The sequence below is a fragment of the Hippoglossus stenolepis genome, chromosome 16 (assembly GCF_022539355.2).
Source record: "Hippoglossus stenolepis isolate QCI-W04-F060 chromosome 16, HSTE1.2, whole genome shotgun sequence".
Taxonomy (NCBI): Eukaryota; Metazoa; Chordata; class Actinopteri; order Pleuronectiformes; family Pleuronectidae; genus Hippoglossus; species Hippoglossus stenolepis.
Window position 1 is genome coordinate 8349490 of NC_061498.1, and position 18750 is coordinate 8368239.

The 18750-nt window shown below is 42.5% G+C and overlaps 1 protein-coding gene across 4 annotated transcripts in view; it reads right to left on the bottom strand.

The window, feature by feature from the left end:
- The window catches only part of cep112 (centrosomal protein 112), a 107072-nt gene that overhangs the window by 43910 nt on the left and 44412 nt on the right, over nt 1-18750 (bottom strand). For all 4 annotated transcript variants that reach the window (XR_004698594.1, XM_035180961.1, XM_035180959.1 and 1 more), the window contains exons 20-21: nt 13744-13926; nt 5234-5464 (exon numbers count right to left, since the gene is read on the bottom strand). Coding sequence is in view for 3 of the 4 variants with exons in the window: in XM_035180961.1 (XP_035036852.1) it covers nt 5234-5464; nt 13744-13926 (414 nt within the window). In the remaining variant the exon portion in view is untranslated. The remainder of the gene's footprint in view (nt 1-5233; nt 5465-13743; nt 13927-18750) is intronic.

Below are 18750 nucleotides of genomic sequence, written 5' to 3' on the forward strand. Positions count from 1 at the left end.
CTTCATTTCAATAATTGATCTCATGACCTTGAGGATATTCTTCTTGTCTCAATAAAACTGATAAACAAACCCAAACCGCTTTCTGAAGAAGGAAGATGCAAACAAGTGTGGTGCAGTGTTGTGGGGAGTTGTAACTTCTGTGGAAATTTTGAAAATCTGCTGTGCATGTTTTTTGAACTAAAAACGCTTTGGGTGGTCCGTTCACAAGTGCACAGCCCGAAATATGAATGTGAATGCAGCAAGAACACACTGAAGACACATTAAGATCCAATCAGTCAAACCACGTTTGAGCACGGTCAGAGACACGTGTCCACACATGGGAAATTGTGTAGATGCATCTCCAGCCACATAAAAAGACGGTCTCGTCAACTCTGTTCATAGCACAACAAACAAAAGTTATATACACATGATTTTCTTGTGCCAAACAACTTAAATGAGGTTTTGAAGTCTGATGTACCAAAAAGCAGCTGCAGTCGTCTACCCCAGCTGTATCCCTGAGCACAAACAAGTTTTTCAGTTTTTAGCAACTTGCGATGGTCGCTTAAAAAGGAGTGTTTTATTTACTTCTCAGACAAAATCAATGTGTGTCGGGAGATAAAATCTGCTCAGAAATGATCATTTGAGACATGAATGAATTGCAAATCCTGTCAACTGAATCAAGATGTTAGGAAAATATCTGGATTGTAGATTTAGATCTATATAGGGCAGCGATGCTCATAATCTAAATAATCCCCACAAGTTAATCTTACCGAGTCACTTTTGATCATATTTATTGGTTATTGTTTGTTTTGATCTGCTGTTGGACGTGGACTAAACTCTGGACACATTCCTGATGTAAATGAGAACACAAGGTGATGTGTCAGTTGCTCCGGACATTTTGTGGAAACCTTCCTGCCCATGTGAGAATGCAGCATATAAATGTCAGCGAGTGAGTTGATGATGTTTCTAACACTCAACAGACGCAAAATTGAAACAAATATGTCAGGATGAAAAAGAGTTGCCGTACACCTAGAAGATGCCAACAAAAACGTCAACTTGGAAAGACAACAAAATTCAAGAGCTGTTGTCGAGAAGGGCCAACACTGGTGTAGTTAACAAAAACATGTGACCTCTGCAGTGGAATTTATACTTCATGTCATGCCTTTTACATTTGGTACCCAGGTGCCACCCCTCCCCTAAATGTTCCAGAGATCCAGATATGACCCAAAAAATCTGCTGCTTGCTTTAAACTCTAGAAAACGTCCGGACCCCCAATTTTCGTGTCTGGAAAGGGTTTTAAAGAAGCTGATTGGTGCCAAAGAAATTAGCACCTACAGTATACCTTACAGCAGTCGTCGATATCTGAAAGGTCAAAATAACAAGTCGACACACTCAAAAGAAAACTCCAGTTCCAGCCAGGGGACAAATCTCATACACTGTCTGAGCCAAACTAACTTTTATTGGGAAAACCTCAAAGTTATTGGATGAGCTTACACTATATCCTCGAAGCAAAAAAGAAGAAGAAGAGACTGAGTGCAAAACAGAGGCCTTCAAACCTGAGCTGTCTAGTGCCCAGCTTGTGTGTGTGTGTGTGTGTGTGTGTGTGTGTGTATTTGTATGTGAGTGAGAGCTGTCGTGGCTCTCATGTCTCGGTAATCACGTGGTGCATGGCTAGGGGGACACTGGTGGTGCTGTGACACAGGGAGCACCGATTGGCTACTGCATGCCAAAAAGATGATTTCTCATTGGCTGATGTTTGCCTCCAGGTGGTTTTGTCACACTTGGTTAGAGTTTGATGAAATGCCCTGTCCCTTTGATCTGAGGTGAAAGTAGGTGCGCGCGGACACACACGCACGCACATGCACAAACATGTACTGTATTTCGATCTTAGTGAGGACACTCATTGACATAATGCATTTTCTTGCCCCTGACCTTAATCTTCACAACAACATGCCCCAACTCCAGCCCTTACCATGACCTAAATCTAACCCAAACCATGACCCTAAAACCAATGCTTCACCTTCAAACAGCCTCTTAAAGGATGTGTCAGAAAGTGACGATAGGGCAAAATGTCCGTACTCCACAAGGTCAAAATGTCAAACTGGTCCTCACAAAAATAGAGGTATAAACACATGCACACACGCACACATGCAGTGGCCTAGGGAATCATCACATTTTAATTAATTATTTTTTTTAATACATTTTTTAAGCACAGTCATGGGGACGTTTACTACATTGGATGTAGTATACGCAGTTATACCAAGTACACCTAAGTATGCACTCACTCTCTCACACACACACGTGCACACTCATGGACAAACACAGTCATAGACAAACACACAGGTCAACACAGACAGACAAATTTGCAGATCTAATCTCTCTCTCTGCAGTTCAAAGAGCCGCGCTCTTCAGACAAAGAGTAAATATGAATTCAAGGTTCCAGACGTTATTCAAGCCTCCTGATCTTTTGTTGCACACGATCTCCCATCTCTAGTATTGACAAGCAGTGGGAGGTGAAGAGGTTCAACACAAAGGCCTTTTCTTTACTAACCAAACTTTTAATTTTTAACTTGTGTTTAATATGCTGCTCAGCATACAGAAGTGTGTGTGCAGTGTGCACATGCATGTGTGGTGTTCCCACACTTCCCTCAAAGCCTAGCCCTGATTTCTGGTAAGGCCGACTCTTTATAGGAAGCCCTGATGTTCTAGGCTTTGCCACAACTTGAAGGCAGAGGGGAGGACGTGGGGAAAAACAGATGGAAGGTGGGGGTTTTGGAGGGGAATAAAAAAGTTAGATAAGGAGGTGGTGTGGGTGAGAGGCAGGATTCATGCTAACTGTGGCCCAGAGATGAGGCATTTTTATCAGGCACAGAGGCAGCTTCACAGGCCCCTCAGTGGAGCACAGAGATTGGGAGGTCTGTGCACATTCATTCTCACCCATGAAAACACACACACGTGCACCAGCACACACCCACACACACTGACACACACAAAATCCCCCCCACACCTTCTCAGCCTACCTCCATCACTTTTCCTTCCCCCTTTCTTTCTGTTTGGTGAAGCTCAAATGTATAGAACTATCTTAACATCTGATGTTATCTTCTCTGATATTCTGTTTCTCATTATTTTATTCCAACAGCTCCAACTGTCTACTCCTAAAACATCCCCCATCTCTCAGTATCCCTCTCTGTCTTTCCCTTAAATGCTTGCGTCTTTGATGAGAATCCATTCATGGATTTAATGGATTTCTCTGGCCTTTTTTCCAGGATCTGGGCGATGTGTTCAAAAAAAAAAAAAAAAAGGGAAAAGCTGGCCTGCCCAGCTCTGCTTCTGAGAGCACAGTGGACTGCAGAGGACAGCATTTCTGTCTGCATCAAAAGAATGAGAAATTTTCAGCTTACAAAACAGGGTGAACAAGTCAATATGGATCTGAGGCCTGGCTGACTTCAATCCCATGTGAGCCAAAAAAAAAAAAAGAGCAATGAAGTCGTGAAACTTTTCACTGCCCACTCCGAAGTCAAACTTGGAGTCAGATTTGACAGTAGAAAAAATTGAGAAAGTAAGATGTTCAACCTTTGGTGAGTTTTTTTAGAAGCTTGCACTTTCAGCTGACAAAAAAAGGATGGAGAAATCATTAATCTCTTTCATGAAAAAGCAAAACTAGCACATTGCTGATATCGTTATCGGTCTAAGTTCAACATTCATTCTCACTGCTTTGAATCCACTCCAGATTCCCTGACAACTGCAGGTCATTTTCACCATATAGAAAGGAGAGAAGAGAAAGGAATTAAAGTGTGACAAAAAGATAAAATAACTTTTAGCTTCAAAACTGCCTTCACGTCCAAAAGGGACCGGTTGGAAATAGCGTAATTTCTTCAAATTAAGAGTACCCTGTCAAAAGGGCACTCCTTTCCTTGGATCTCTCTCCCCTCAGTACCCCTAGTTCTGTGCGCCATATGGAGCCAAAATGGCTGCCTGGGTGCTTTGGAGGTCCCTGCATTCCGGGGCTAATGCTGCGCAGCTGGCGTGGGATGGTGTCTAATGAAAAATGCTCTCTTTGATGGGCCCTGCCGAGGGATTAGGTTCTGATCAACACCACCTTAGGTCAGCTTCCTGCTAGACCAGCACAAGATTATGGGTGATTTCCCAGCTGTGGGGCCAGTTTCCGTCGCGGCGAGGAGAGCAAATATGACACAGAAAGAGAGAAAGAAAGAAAAAAGAGGGAACTTCAGAAGTTTTAATTGAAGCACTTCCTGGTTCACCAAGATAGCAAAAAGCAAAGCTGGATAAAGCCTCTAGTGAAACGCTGTGGGTTCTCCTCTATGACCGACCCTTAAGTTCAATCCTTCAGTAGTACACATTTCAAAAATAATACATCCCATGATGCTAAGACGGTCAAAATGACTGAATTTCTACATAAGTACTTCTACAAAAGTACATGTAGTGTAGATTATCTCATTCAACTCTCTGTTTAAGGATCTAGAAAGAATATGTAATAGTAACATGCAGCGTTTTAATTGGTGTTCAGCACGAAATACCTCAATAACACTGAGCCATCTGTCGGTGCTTCTGAGAACATTAACTTCTCTGTGGTGGCATGACATAGTAGCAGATCTCTGCTACGGTGGTAAACCCAGGCAAGCCTTCCTCCCCTGGGAAAGGCTGTGGCTCAGTAGGTAGAGTGGGTCGTCCACTAATTGCAGGTGGTGGTTTGATCCTCCTGTCCACATGTCTAAGTGTCTTTTAACAAGACATTTAACACCCATTGCTTCTGATGATCAGATCAGTGTTGTGCATGGTTAGCTTGCTGCCATCGGCGTGGGAGTGTGTGTGTGTGTATGTGAATTGCAGGGGAATTGTAAAAGCCTTTGGATAAAAGCTTTATATAACTAGTCCCACTCACATATACAAACAGGATCTATTTTCACTGTAAACACTGATATATATAAAGATGACATTCTTCACATGTTCTCTGACAAATATCAATCTGAGGAGGCAAACAGTGGAAGACAAAACAACTTTGTGAAAGGAGGTAAAAAAACAAATATTTTCAAAAAGCTTGAACAAAATATTGCAAAAACAAGATAAGAAAACACCTTTTAGACTTTAGTTACAGGGTGACACCTGCCTCCTTGTGCACTGCAAGTATATAAAAACTGAACCTGATGGATATAACTACGTAATGGGCTTTTTTTTTTAACAGTATTCTATTGGAAACTGACCACATGTCGTCTTTTACCAAACCTTCACTCACCTTTTCCTGAGCGGCGTCCTTCGCCTGCAGGTGGCTCCTCTCGAGGTCACTGCGGCTGTGTTCCATCTCAGTGCGGAGTCGGTCCAGGGCCGCCTTCTTGTCCAGGAGAGCCCTCTGCTTTTCCTCCTCCCGAAGCAATGCCAGCTCTGCAAGCTGCTGCTTATGCTGGGTGATGGCCCCCTGGAGCTCATCGCGTAGACTTGACAACTGATCTTCCAATTCTGAAATTGTCTGCAAAGAGAAAAACACAGATGTATAGTGGATTCAGGTAAGTGATATTAACTAATGGCATGCAGGCATCAACCCGCCTTGTAAATTATCTGGCGGGATTAAATAATTTATCTGACAAATACAAGATAGACGAACAGAAACAGAAAAAGATGATCTGTCCTGTAGAGTGAAAATATAGAAATAAATATCTCCAGATTATGTCATTAATTGCGTCAACTCCTATACATCAATACTTTATAATGATGACACCACAATCAGATCTTAAAAGTCCTGTATCTTACACTTTTCTGGAGTTTTAAGTTTTAAAAAAATCACTAAGCAGGTGTATTTGTGAAGAAACCATCTCACTGTAGTTTTCCATCTGCTTTCTCGTGTTTCTGTAAGATAGTTTGTAGGAAAGTTTCCCAAACATGCTCAAATGTGTCTGTTGTCCTCTGTGAGGATGTAAGGAGGCTGCTGCGATGGCCCGACCCTTCCCTTGACCTCTCTCTTTGAACTGCTCAGCCTTGAATTTGCCCAGAAGAGCCCTTTATTAGTGCTGCCAGTGAAAGTCAACAAAAGAAAGCAGGAATGATAACGACTACTACCACACAGCCACTGAAACACCAGGAGTTAGACTGTCCTGACACGTGCAATTAAGTTTCATCTCAGGGGTGGGGGGGGTTAGGGTTACACTTAGACTGTTCAGACAGAACTGCATCACTTAGGCTCGGTTCAGACATGGTATAGTGGACACAAGTACAACAGTTCACACCTGACATTAGGATACTTCCTGATATACTTGTGATTAGATCTCATTTCCCCGCTCTATAAGCAAATAAACGTGTGTATAATTTGTTTCCAAAAAGAACAAATTCTGTTGTTTTTAGCCAATCTGACTATACAGATGTATCCATTGTCAATGTGTGTGTGACGGTAAATGTATTTGCGTAGCTTTACAATGAAAACTTTCCCCCATTTGGAAAAAAAAAAGAAAAAAAAAGAAACCCCAATATATGGTGGTTAGTGTTAATATTGAGGCCACAAATAAAACAACATATTGTAACTGAGAAGTGCAAAAACCCGGTTCATTGTGAAACTGTAGCGGGTCAGAGGAGGTCAGCTGAGTAGGCAGTATGTCATTGTGGCCCAGGACGCATTTGCATTAACACTGTTAAAAGAACCACCACGAGTAAACAAGTGATCTGATCTGAAATACGTCCACGATGCATCTTAGGGGCGTTCATACCTGTACATAACACTGTCCACTAGTGACGGATTTTAATACCAGGTCTGAACAGGTCTGAATGGGTCGGTATGACGAAGATTGTTTGCAATGGATATGAGGAATAGGCTTCAAAACTGAAATTATTTCTTATTGGACATTTCACATCATTTCAAAATACAAGATTCAGTAAGAAACCCTGTGATACGCTGGCGACCGGTGTCCCCTTCCTCTATCACAGTGTCAGCTCAGATTGTCTCCTCCACGATCCTTAAGCAGAATCGAGGACGGATGGATGTAAAATTTATAAATACAAGATACTGAATAGCATTTATATAAAATGGGGCATCCATGTTACAGTAGGACATCACAGCTTCTAAAATAGACTTTATTTGTACTAAATAAGGGGCCAAACATGCATTTCATTTATCAGTTTAATCCAATAATTCCCTAAATTGTACTATATTAAATTAGCACAACATATAAAGTGAAATGTAGGTGGCACTGAAGGATGGAATACAGCTGCAGTATTTCACCCTTCACGACCTACATTGCATGTGTGCCACAGCTATTGCACATCCTCCCTCCTCTCCTTGGTTTACTTTCTTCCTCACTTTGGTTTGCACTGTGAGCTCTGCCTCCTGCCACCCCCCCCTCCCCTCCTGAAAGCCTGGGCATCCGAGGACAACGCCATGTTAAGGCAATCAGACAGAAAGTGTCTAAAGTCTTTTTTAGCGGGCACTGGGGAGAATTAAAGCGACTTCAAAGGAGTGTCACAAAAACAGGCAGCTGCTGTGGCTCAGTGTTACACTCCCTCCTACACTGGCACACACAGACACATCCACTCGTGCACACGCAGACAAACAGGCACACATGATCGAGCTGTCACACACACAATGACATGTATGAATGTGGCACGTTTAGAGAAAATTATGTAAAAAAAGAAAAAACAAACTAATGCAACCTTCCATCTCTATGTCCCTTTCCCCTGTCTGCCAACATTACCAATCTCTCCGCGCCGCTTGTGCCTTCAAGGGCAAGCAGCGATCAGATCTGAGCCCACAAGACTCTTTAATGTATAATTCTCTCTTTAACAAATGTGGATGATCTCTCCTCCAAAAAATCTTTTAATAAGTGCGAGTATAATCTTCCAGAACGGAGGCATTGGCGGTGACATGTCAGAAACTCAGGAGGCCAAAAGCGCACGTTTCTCTTGGAAGTCAAAGTGAGCGCAGGCGCTTCAGCAGTACATATTTTAGCATGCTGATGTGAGGCTTTGTGAAAAGGCAGTTCTCGGTGACAATAGGAAAGTGTCAGAGGAAATATACCGGGTAACACAGTGTCAGCTAAGACGACAAAAGACTGGCAGAGGAGAGGAGAAGAGCGGGACACTGGCTAAAGGACTGTGTTCAATTTAGAGAAAATGTCACAAAGTCAAACGCAAATGTAAAATACTACAAGAAATAACTACACTTCCTTGCATTTAATGAGTATAGTTGCAAAGACAAGTTATATTTATATAAATTGCCAGGATGTGCAGACTTCACAACCTCAACACAGCTGCCACTCTTTTTCACTGTTCTCTGATAGGCAAGCATGAAGACAAATATGTGTGTGCGTACACATAATCGACACTATGTTTAAGAGTATATTCATATCTTTGATTAAGAAAAGAATATATACAGAATTGGTAATAAGTTAAATATGTCATCAACATTAGATGAGTCCTAATAGATGCATGGTATATTTCTACAGTAATAATATAGGATCATTAATTTTAAAAAGTGGTTGTAGATTACATGGAACAGTAAAAATCATTTAGCATTTTAACATCTAAAGCGATGACATGAAGATGACACACGGGTCGGAAGACCTTTCTCACAGTCGACACTATGTTTTAGCAAACACGGGTGGAACTAATGACATTTATAATAGCTGTATTCCATCTACGCATGCCAGTCCCATTATCCTGGTATTGTGTGTTCTGGCTCACAGACACACCTAAATGGAACAGAGCCATACTTTAATCATATTAGTTACACCTGTGCTCTTCCTGCAGCGACGACTCAAACTTCTGCTGTGAGAAATGTCTATAGTTTGACTTGAGCACCTGGAAAATATCTTACTTTTAATTCTGTTAACCTTTGCTATAAGCCGCACGAAAAAATAAGTCTATGTCTTTTGACAGAGACGTTTTGGGACTTTGGGATTTAGTTTATTTTTGCAGGTTAAATAAATTAGATCCTTAATGTTAGTGATCTTCAGAGTTTTTATTTTTACGTGGTGTTATTTACATGGACACCATCGCGGAAAGTTTTGGTACACAAGTTGCTGAGTTGCTGATGTCATCACTTGTAATTTTACAGTCAACCCTAAATAGTAGCTTTTATTGTCGACTTGCAAACTGCATGCTCACCTCTCACAAGTGCCTGACACTAGACTTTACAGATTAACATGCATACGTTTTATATTATTTATATGCCTGTCACATCTGATCCCTTTTCTTTGCTTTTTGTTATGGTGCAAATATTGGAAAGATGAGTCGAGGTGTTGTGTAAACACTCTAGACGCCTAAATACAACACATTTTGTTTACAGTGTCCATATTTTTCCCACATTAGGACTTCAAAGCACAGAAACACACTGAAGTCGGAACAACAACGTCACAACTCAGGAAATGGGAGAACACACAGTGAGTCTTAAAGTCAAGTGAAGCTAAACACCTCCTGCATCTAGGACCAAAGTTAATCCAGAGACATGAGTGGACTCAGTCTTTTCATCCAACTCTGGACAAGAACACTAAACACGACTAAGTACTAATCAGTAAACCACTGTCACAGTTTAATATAGTGTATCTAACCATCCTATACTGTGATTATACTTTTCTTACTGAACTCAACTTAGAAACCAATTTGTATGAGTATAATGTAAGTGATTCTTAAAGCTCAACATATACATATTTTGTGTATAATGCAGGCATATAGTGTAAGCAGTAAAACTGACATACACATATGAATAATACTTGACTGAACCAGGCGGACTGTCGTAATGAACGCTTCCCTGTTGTCAGTCAGATAAAAATCCATCTGGCTGAAATCCAAGATGTGATGTATGCACATACTAAATGGCTTCATGGTTGGAAAGAGAGTATGCTGTAACTCCCGACACATCACAGAGCATCAGTACACGCTCACGACTTCGCCCATGATCAATCGTTCTGAATGGAGGAAAAGAAAAAAAACCAGCTGAGTTCTAACAGAAATTCTCAGATGTATATGATGAAATCATTTAAGGAATCACAGTGACACGCCAGCTCAGTGGGACTCTCCTCCACTACTGGAGATCACTGAGTAACAAGACAAGACTCACTTGACAGTACCAGATCTCAGGGACCAATCATTCGGTAAATGACAATACACACAAGCACTGAGACAATCACTGTCCACACTGGTCTCGCTGTCTGCCTTGTTCTCTTCATCACAAATCCTCTTAGCTTTGACTTAGTCTGTCATCACCCTCTTCATTTGACTCATCTTAATCACGTACTTAGGATCGAAACACTTTGAAAAATTGACAGCATCATTATTTAGTCCATCACGGCCCAGAAGAAAGACCTCACAAGACTCTCGCTCTCTCCCATGCTGTTTGAAGTCCAGATGGTGTGTATGTTCCTTCAGGAAAAAAAGGACATAATTATTCTGGAGAATAACAGCCATAAAATGAGTTTTGAGGAGGAGCTGGTGTCAAAAATATGAATGTTGGTTTTTGCACAGAACGAACAAATTCTGTTGTAATTCATGTATAATGTTGAGTTAAAGTTTCTGACGTGAAAAAAAAACAAAAAAAACAGCAACAGCGAATTATATTTAATTGTTTTTATCATATAATGGAATTTGAAAAAAAAAAAACTTCTTTTGGTTTCAGTTTAAAATAGTTTTCATATTTTCCACAGTGCATGGGAGGAAAGAACCAAGGCCACCCCACCATAATTTAAACATTTTAGAAGGTGACTTTTTTTCCCCAAAAAACGAACACCATGAAACTGCTTCGTCCTCTGGGGGGCATTGATCAGCCAACAGAACAACACGGTAACCGCTGCGGGCAAACATATTTCATCAGGAAGACGTTTCATCATCCTGGACTCGCAGCCAAACTCAAAGCTTCCTTTCACGCTTTGGTATTTTCAAAAAAAACGGTTTAAGAAATACTTTATTCTTTTAAGCGAACGGCAAGATTCAGGTCCACCAGACTGGGAATGGTGAGTTAATCCCCTGATTCGGTGAAAAGCAAACAACACAGCAGGCCTGAAAACCAGTCGCTTAATTTAATTCATTAGAGATTTCATAACATGGAACGCATAAGGTTCAGCAGAGGAAAGGAAAGATCATTTAAAAGTGTGGATGTGAACATCCTGAAAACCAAATGAAACCCATACACACAACAGGAAGTCTTTATAATGTGTCGTGCCTACACAGTGGTTGAAGTCAGAGTTTCTTGGATAACAAACTTTAGTGGGATCAGGACAATGTGTCCCTGTGTTAGCTCTCCCCTCCAGACGCTGCTACGACTCATTGGCTCTCCTTCTCAAACACAAGGCAAGAGTCAGGAATGCTATTTATTGCTGTCCCCCCACATCAAGGGGATGAGTGGGTATTACTCATCCTCGAGAGTGTGTGGCGGACAGTTGCTGTTCTTTTAGCCAATAAACTCTGAGCTGCAGTCGTCCTTCCACTGAGTCCAGGAAGAGAAAGTGTGCGCAGGAGAGAGGCAGAAATAATGAGGCTCAATTGCCAGGGCAAACATTTGTGTTGCCTGTTACTGACACAGCACTTGATGATAATATCATTGTCCATCTCACATATCTGGTGGAATTGTTTTGTTTGATTGGCTGTGAAAAGTTGAGAATCCAGGAACCACAGGATATGCAAGAAGTGAGAGAAGAAGAGAAGCTGTGGCATGTGCTGGAAAGGAAGTGGTCTATGTTTTCTCCAGGCATCATCAAAATGCTGCCTTTTTTGAAATTTTTCACAGCAGCTTTGTGTCTAAAAAAAATGCCAGTGCAGGGCCACATTAGCTGTGGTTTAGTATCAGTGTGAGAGATAAAGAATTCTCAAGGGGTAAACAACCTTGGTGATGCAAAAGTGTTTAATAATAAGTGGATTTGCTCAATATAAAAAAAAAGAAGCTCATCTTTAATACATTATCTGCTGGTGGGGTGTCAGCTTCTTGTCATTTTAACAGCACATCCATGGAACAGTGCTCACACAGGAAGTCAAACCGACTCACATCCCCAGCAGTTTCAGAGAGCTCACAATCCTGTCCTCCATCTTTCCAAGGCCCGAGTGAAAATTTCTGTCGCCTTAACATCTGACATTAGTCGGGTGTGTGATCGCTACTCAAAATGCTGCACGGGAAAACAGGAATTGAGAATATGAGATGAGGGCAGGGGAAGTTTGTTTTCTGTCACCTCCTGAGATTTGCCAAACTGCATGTCATTTTGACACGACTTGGACAGCATGTTATCGGCTGTTATCGTCTCGTTGTGACGGCATCTCCAGAAAACCAAATAACACACTGCCTGGTGTCATCGGTGGTGTCAAAGACATTTCCCCCAAAAATATTAGAAAAAGGAAACATTAGACAGGGAATGAAAAAACAGCACTTTTCCCTCATGTTTTACCATTTCCAGCTTTTTGATATATTTTAGACTGCTGTGATACAAGCCAACCAGTACAGCAGTTTGCTGGTGTGGTGGAATAAAAGTGGTGTTTACCTCAATATAGAGACAGATATTTTGACATTTCAGCCAAATTTGAGCTAGTGGTTATTTTGAACGTTGATGGGAACATCCCATATATTTTCCTTGTTTGCAACTAAAATTAAAACACCATCAAAGAATACAACGAAAGACAAAATGATTAGAGTTTGGCAAATTTCTTAATCCTTCAAATATCGACGCATTTTACAAGAATAGGCTTTAACCTGCAACAAACTGGAGAACACTTTTTGAAAAAATAATAAAATCAGTTATTTGTTGTTAGTGGTAAATGTAAATTATCTCTATAATGACACACAAATGATTGTGACGAATGAGGAAAAAATGTACAATAGTTTACGAGTACGAATACGTCGCGGTTCGTTCGGTGTCTGGCTCCATCTGTGCCCACATTTTGGGGTGAGCACGTTTTGTCCACAGTTAATAAATATGTCTGTCCGAATCCCTGTCCCCAGCTAATGATGATGACATTAGCTCCATTTAATCAGAAAGCTTGAAGAGTCGAATACATCCCCAGTTGGGGGCTGGTTTGTCAAATGGTTTCCCACAGAGCTCCAAGCTAGCTCAGGCTGCAGAGAGGCGAAGGCTGAGCGAGGAGTATGAGATGAGAACCTGCTGCTGGTTTGGCTTAATGGAAACAGAATTATTTCTCGGTGTCAGGGATGTCCGTTAATATAGACACAAATGTCGTGAACTCATTGTGGCCGTCCATGGTGGGATGAGGGAATCACCACTGTTTTCAAGAAGGGAGATGGATACCTGCGGTGAGAGGGGGATGCCATGCGGAGATGCACTTCGGTGGGAGCACTGGGCGCTTGCCGCTGGTCCATGACCGTACAGCGGAAAATAAAAGAAATCCTTGGGGTTTTGAAATAAAAACTGGGCATTCAACGCAGAAAATGTATTTTCCTTTATCTGGCTACCTGGGATTTTCAGAAATTCAAGACTTAACACTTGTATTACGAAACTCTGCGGCGATAATTTTTTTGGGGACATTTTTAGATATTTTAAACTTTGTCTTAAGCACAGCACCGTTTTTAAAAAATCAAAAGAATTTTCTTTTCAAATAGCTAAGTCTAAATTCGTACGTATGTTTGCGCCAAATACATAGCAATCTATAAAATGATTCCCGACCTATAGCAATATCTGTCTAGTTTCAAGTAAAAAAGTGTCTTAACCCGCTGAGCTTTTGAAACCCCTGGAAAACGTCAATGGGCAACATTCAAAATGGTTGTCCATGGGAGAGCGGTGGGTCAGCATGCATGATGTGTGCGGACGAGGATCAGTGGAGACCCCCTACCTGGGCATCGCGCTTCCTCCACTCCTGGGTGTGCTGTTGGTGCTGTTGTAGGGCGGCCCTGGCCTGCCTCTCCAGGCTGCTCACCTCCCGCTGGCGCTCCTGGACCAGGCTGTCCTTTTCCGCGCTATGCTGCTGCTGTAGCCGCGTCCTCTCTTGCTCGTGCTGCATGCGCTGCTCAGCCATCTGATTGGACAAGCAGGCAAAGAGAGACTTCATCAGCCAACACACACTCAGAGCAACCCTGTCGTCATGACAACTTGTCCATCCACCTATCCATCCATCCTTTCTTCGTCCTACTCCCTCTATCCCTTCCCTCCACCCAAAGCACCCATGTGCCCAAACAATTTGGTGAAATTGGTAAGGAGGTGGGGGGAAAGACAGGCGAGAAAGTTTCTCCGCTTCCTCACATTGTCAGAGGACAACATGATGTGATGTGTTTACATCTGGCTGGCTCCCCCGCCCTCCCACCTCTGTTGCCAATTGTACCGACTGGCCCTCAATGTCCCACTCCTCTCTCTCTTTAAATCTGTCCCCTATCCCTATTCTGCGATCGGCATATAAAAGAGCAGCTAGTTCATGCTATGCATGCAAGCTGGCAGGGGTTAGCCATCTGGCTGCAGTAACCACCCGATGCCCCATGCTAGGCGCCTGACAGCATGCGAAAATCGGCTTAGGCGATGACTATGATGTTCATTATAAACCCTGAATCAAAAAAAAGAAAAGAAAAAAAATGGATAGGGAGGTGAGAACAGCTTTAACATTACCAATATCAGTTTACATGTTTTTACAACTAATGTGATTATGCTCAAGGGATGCTACCATTCTGGTTTATGCAGCAGAAAGTCATCTAAATCAGAATATAGAAAAGGACCTGTATGCACCAATCAATAAGAAGGCTCGGTATAGATACACAGTGGACTTCAGTCTCACCAGAGTACTACAACTACACACAATACAGTACAGCAAAATAAAACACTTCTAATGGTACACAAAGCCCACATTTTTCAGGGCTTAATCATCCTGTCAGCTGAGGCAAGTCTGTTTCCCACTATAACTGGGAGCGGAGTCACCTGCTGAGAGGTGAGCATTGCCAGCGGAGCTCCCAGCCCCAAACCTCCGAGCCTTTCCCAGGCTCCGTTCCATTCCCACTCCCCCATGGCGGGGGAACCAGTGACCCCCACACCATCCCGCCGTGCAGCCCCAGCCGGAGCCTTGAAAGGACAGCAGGGGCCTGGGGCCCATTCGCCTCCCTGCTTTGAAGCTAATCCCCTGCACATTGTGCTTGACGGCACCCTACCTGGCCTGCCAGAGAGGTGGAGATCCACAGCTTCTATGTCCTGTGCTTGTTCTATCCACGGCCATATCTTCGGACATTGCATGCTATTCAGAGCAGGTGATGAATGAGGGGCTATCTACAGGAAGCCAGACTCTGTCTCCAGCACTGAGAGCTGGGCCACAATAGACACTTCATTTTGGCAGCCAAGAATTTACCCTTCAGCTTTTTGGAAAGCTTTGTTTAATGTCCTAAAAAAAAAGGCCAATTGGAGGATTTATAGCTGGATAAAAATGTATTTTATCTCTGCGGCTCAGTTAGTGGCATGGCAGACAAACACACATACAGCACAGCCTCAAGATACCTTTTCTTAAGTACACAATAGAACACCACAAAGCTCCATTCGACAAATACTATGCAAAATGTGGGCAACATGCTCCACATGACAATACTAGCAATGCTGATGTCGTCTACGGTACATTCCACAAACAGAAACATGCAACGCTTTCTCTATCCAAAGACATAATAGATACAATTCAGATCCACAGCCAGAATATGTAGTCCCATATGGATAGTCAGAATCATTCACATAAATCACAGCTGACAAATTGATAAGCAGGCAATCGCTTCGAGAACTCCCCAGCAGGACAGCAGGACATGCGGTAACAGAAATAGTTTGAGGACGTCCTGGCTGACAGTTCGCTCCTGTTTAGTTTCTGAGGCCAAGGGGATTTTGGAGGCAAGAGGGGATCTGAGGTGAAACGAGGACGAAGAAATGGACAAGATAGATCCATTGTGAGAAAAACATCATAAGGAAAAGGCGCAGAGGAGATGACAGTAAGCAGACCCAGCGAGGAGCCTGGTTGTGACATCACGCAGCGCTAGCATGCAGTGGAGGATGCTGGGTGCTGCGGTTCTTAAAGGGACCGGCGTGGCACTTATGAGGGAAGACGGTTATAGCACAGCTTGGTGCCACAGATACAGAGTGGGTCGGGTGTTACTGCACAGCACGACTCCTGTCAGCCTCGGCTGACATGGTTGTGTGTGTGTGCATTGTACGCATTGAGACAGGACAGTGAGGTAATAGGCTTCTTTCAACCCCAGGGGGGATATCTGAAATATTTGGGAAGGAGGAGGGATAAGGAGGGTGTAGAGGAGAGCAGAACAGAAGGCTTGTCTGGTCTCAGCAGGGGAGGCTGGGGCGAGTTTTTTGTGTGTGTGTGTGGGGGGGGAGCAAACCTCTTTTTCCTCACTGTAGGGTTTGAACAGAAGATGGCCAGTGAGTGGCGCCGAGTCTGGATATGAGTGCACATTTGGCTGTGACTCCTTTACTGTTTATATCCCAATCTAACAGCTGAAGTATGAGGCTGTTGAGCATTATGACAACTCTCAAGGTCATGACTCCACAGCAGCCATTTGACCTGCCTACGTCACTCCAACGTCAAGAAGCAGAGCTCTGTCAGGTCACCATGATGTCAGCTGGAAAACAACTCCCTCATACATGGCGCCCTGTTTGAAGTCTCACTGAAGCTGCCCTTTAGGGGAAGCTCTCTTGTGAGCGTCTGAATGAACAAACTTGACCGCTGCAATCTCGTGACACTGATCTCTCTGTGGAGGAGTGGAGGCGTAATGCATACATCATGCGGACAAGGAAGAACGGATCCACACAACAAAGTACATAGAATGTGCACACAACGTAAAACAACAGTTCTCACAGTAACTTACGAACAATCTCACATCTTTATATGCGTACGGAGACACATTTATTCTCTTTGTCTACCCTTCTAACTGTGCAGCGAATGTCACATCAGCACCATCACAAAGACAGGCTCTTTGTCTTTAGATGTTTATATCGTCAAGACCAAAGCTTCCTGATGTGCTGCTAACCCTGTGTAGCTGTCGTCAACTGTCAACTGCACCCCCACTCTGCGTAGCAGCAGATGATAATCGTCATTTGATTATTTTCTATGAAGCTCTGATTGCTGATCTGTTTTTCACATGAAAGAAAAAACATGTGACTCCTCAGAACAATAAACTGCAGAGAAGCGTGTAATGCCTAAGCCGGAAAATAAATCATGTATTAACATGAAAAGTTATAAAAAAAAAGATTTTTTATGTTATAACATATTTTCGTTTTAACAAAATATTATTCATCAACTAATTCCATAAGTCTCTGTTGGTCTGTAAGCGGCTCGCATACCTCGAAAACTGTTCCTCTTAACGGCTTTACACTTGGCACGTGTATTGTTAAGGGCCCAAGGAAGTGCAGTGTAGAATTTATGTAAATGCACTTTGAATAAACGTCGTGGTTGTGAATGCGCCCATTGACGTGAATGCGCTGTTGTCAACAATAACGACAATTCTCAAGTTCAGGGTTCTGCTGACTGAGTCAAGCTTTACCAAACTTTAAAGAAACAGGGGAACAGCTCTTTGTTTCAGAAAGAAATGTGCAACCTGGTTACAGCAACCTGTATAGAAAAGGGCACTGCACTAGTCCGGTTATTATGTGACAAATTCCTATAATGTCATAACCTAAAACTAATGCCCACTTACATGATCCGAATAAGTTCTACTTTTGACTTAAGACATATAGAGATTCTGCTGTTTTTGAGCAAGGTGGATGATTCTGTGATAAGTATGCTCACACAGAGAGGAGAAAGAGTCCAACGCTCTGGAGGTAATGTCAGTTTTTAATTGATCACCCGGAGGGGCGCAGACTGCTCCATGGATAGAATGAATGGACATTGTCTGAGCTGCCACCAAGCTGGGTATTATAACATATTCATCTTTGCTCAACACCAAGGGGGTCGAGAAACTTTAACAAAAGCCTTGATGTACTTTCAGTCATAACATGCCCATTCTCAGCTAATCAGTGATGAATGACACCATCCAACAGTCGGACTCATTCTCCTGTACGGCCCAGGGTTGGACTGGGAAAGATATTCAAATCTGGACTTATCTGCAAGGGTGTGGATGTAGAGGGTTTACACTTGGTTGTGATTGCAAATGAAATGTAAACAGATAGTGGTAAAGACACAGGGATGTTAAAACACTACGGATTTTTATGAAGGTTAACAATTTCTACTGGTGCTCCTGATACTAAAAGTATGTGTATGCACACGTACACTAAAAAGGATTTTAAAATGCATGGGGCTGTACGGAAAGAGGAATGTGTCAGACCCATTAGAAGGAGCATAATTTGACGTTGCACGTGGAGCTGTCTGTGCCCCTCGAGCTGATCAATGACAATGGGTCCAGAGGGTCGGACGACTTATTCCTTCTTAATGAGGCTTCTCTGATTTCAATGACAATGTGAAACTCTACATCTTCCATCGTCCTCAGATTGTGTATTCTAAAAAGATTTAAATAAAATGCATACATTATACAACCAATTCAAATGTTTTTTTGTTTTTTTTTTAACCACCCACAAATGTCATAGTTACAAACGCAGCTGTTTGACCATGGAGCAAATAAAATAAACAGATAACTGTTTCTGCAGTGTTTTTTGAAACTAACTCCAGCGTTGTATCCTCCACTTACAACCAATCTACAGCAAATTACACGCAGTGTTAACTCCATCTGGCCTGGAAATGAGTGCTAGCATGCTTATTAACTGACAGGCTGAGCGCTAGTTTTCTGCTTAGAAATCAATCATGTTGTGGATACAGATGGAAAATAGAGATGACGCATCAGATACTGGAAACTCCCAAAGCTTCTGTCACATGATCGTACTC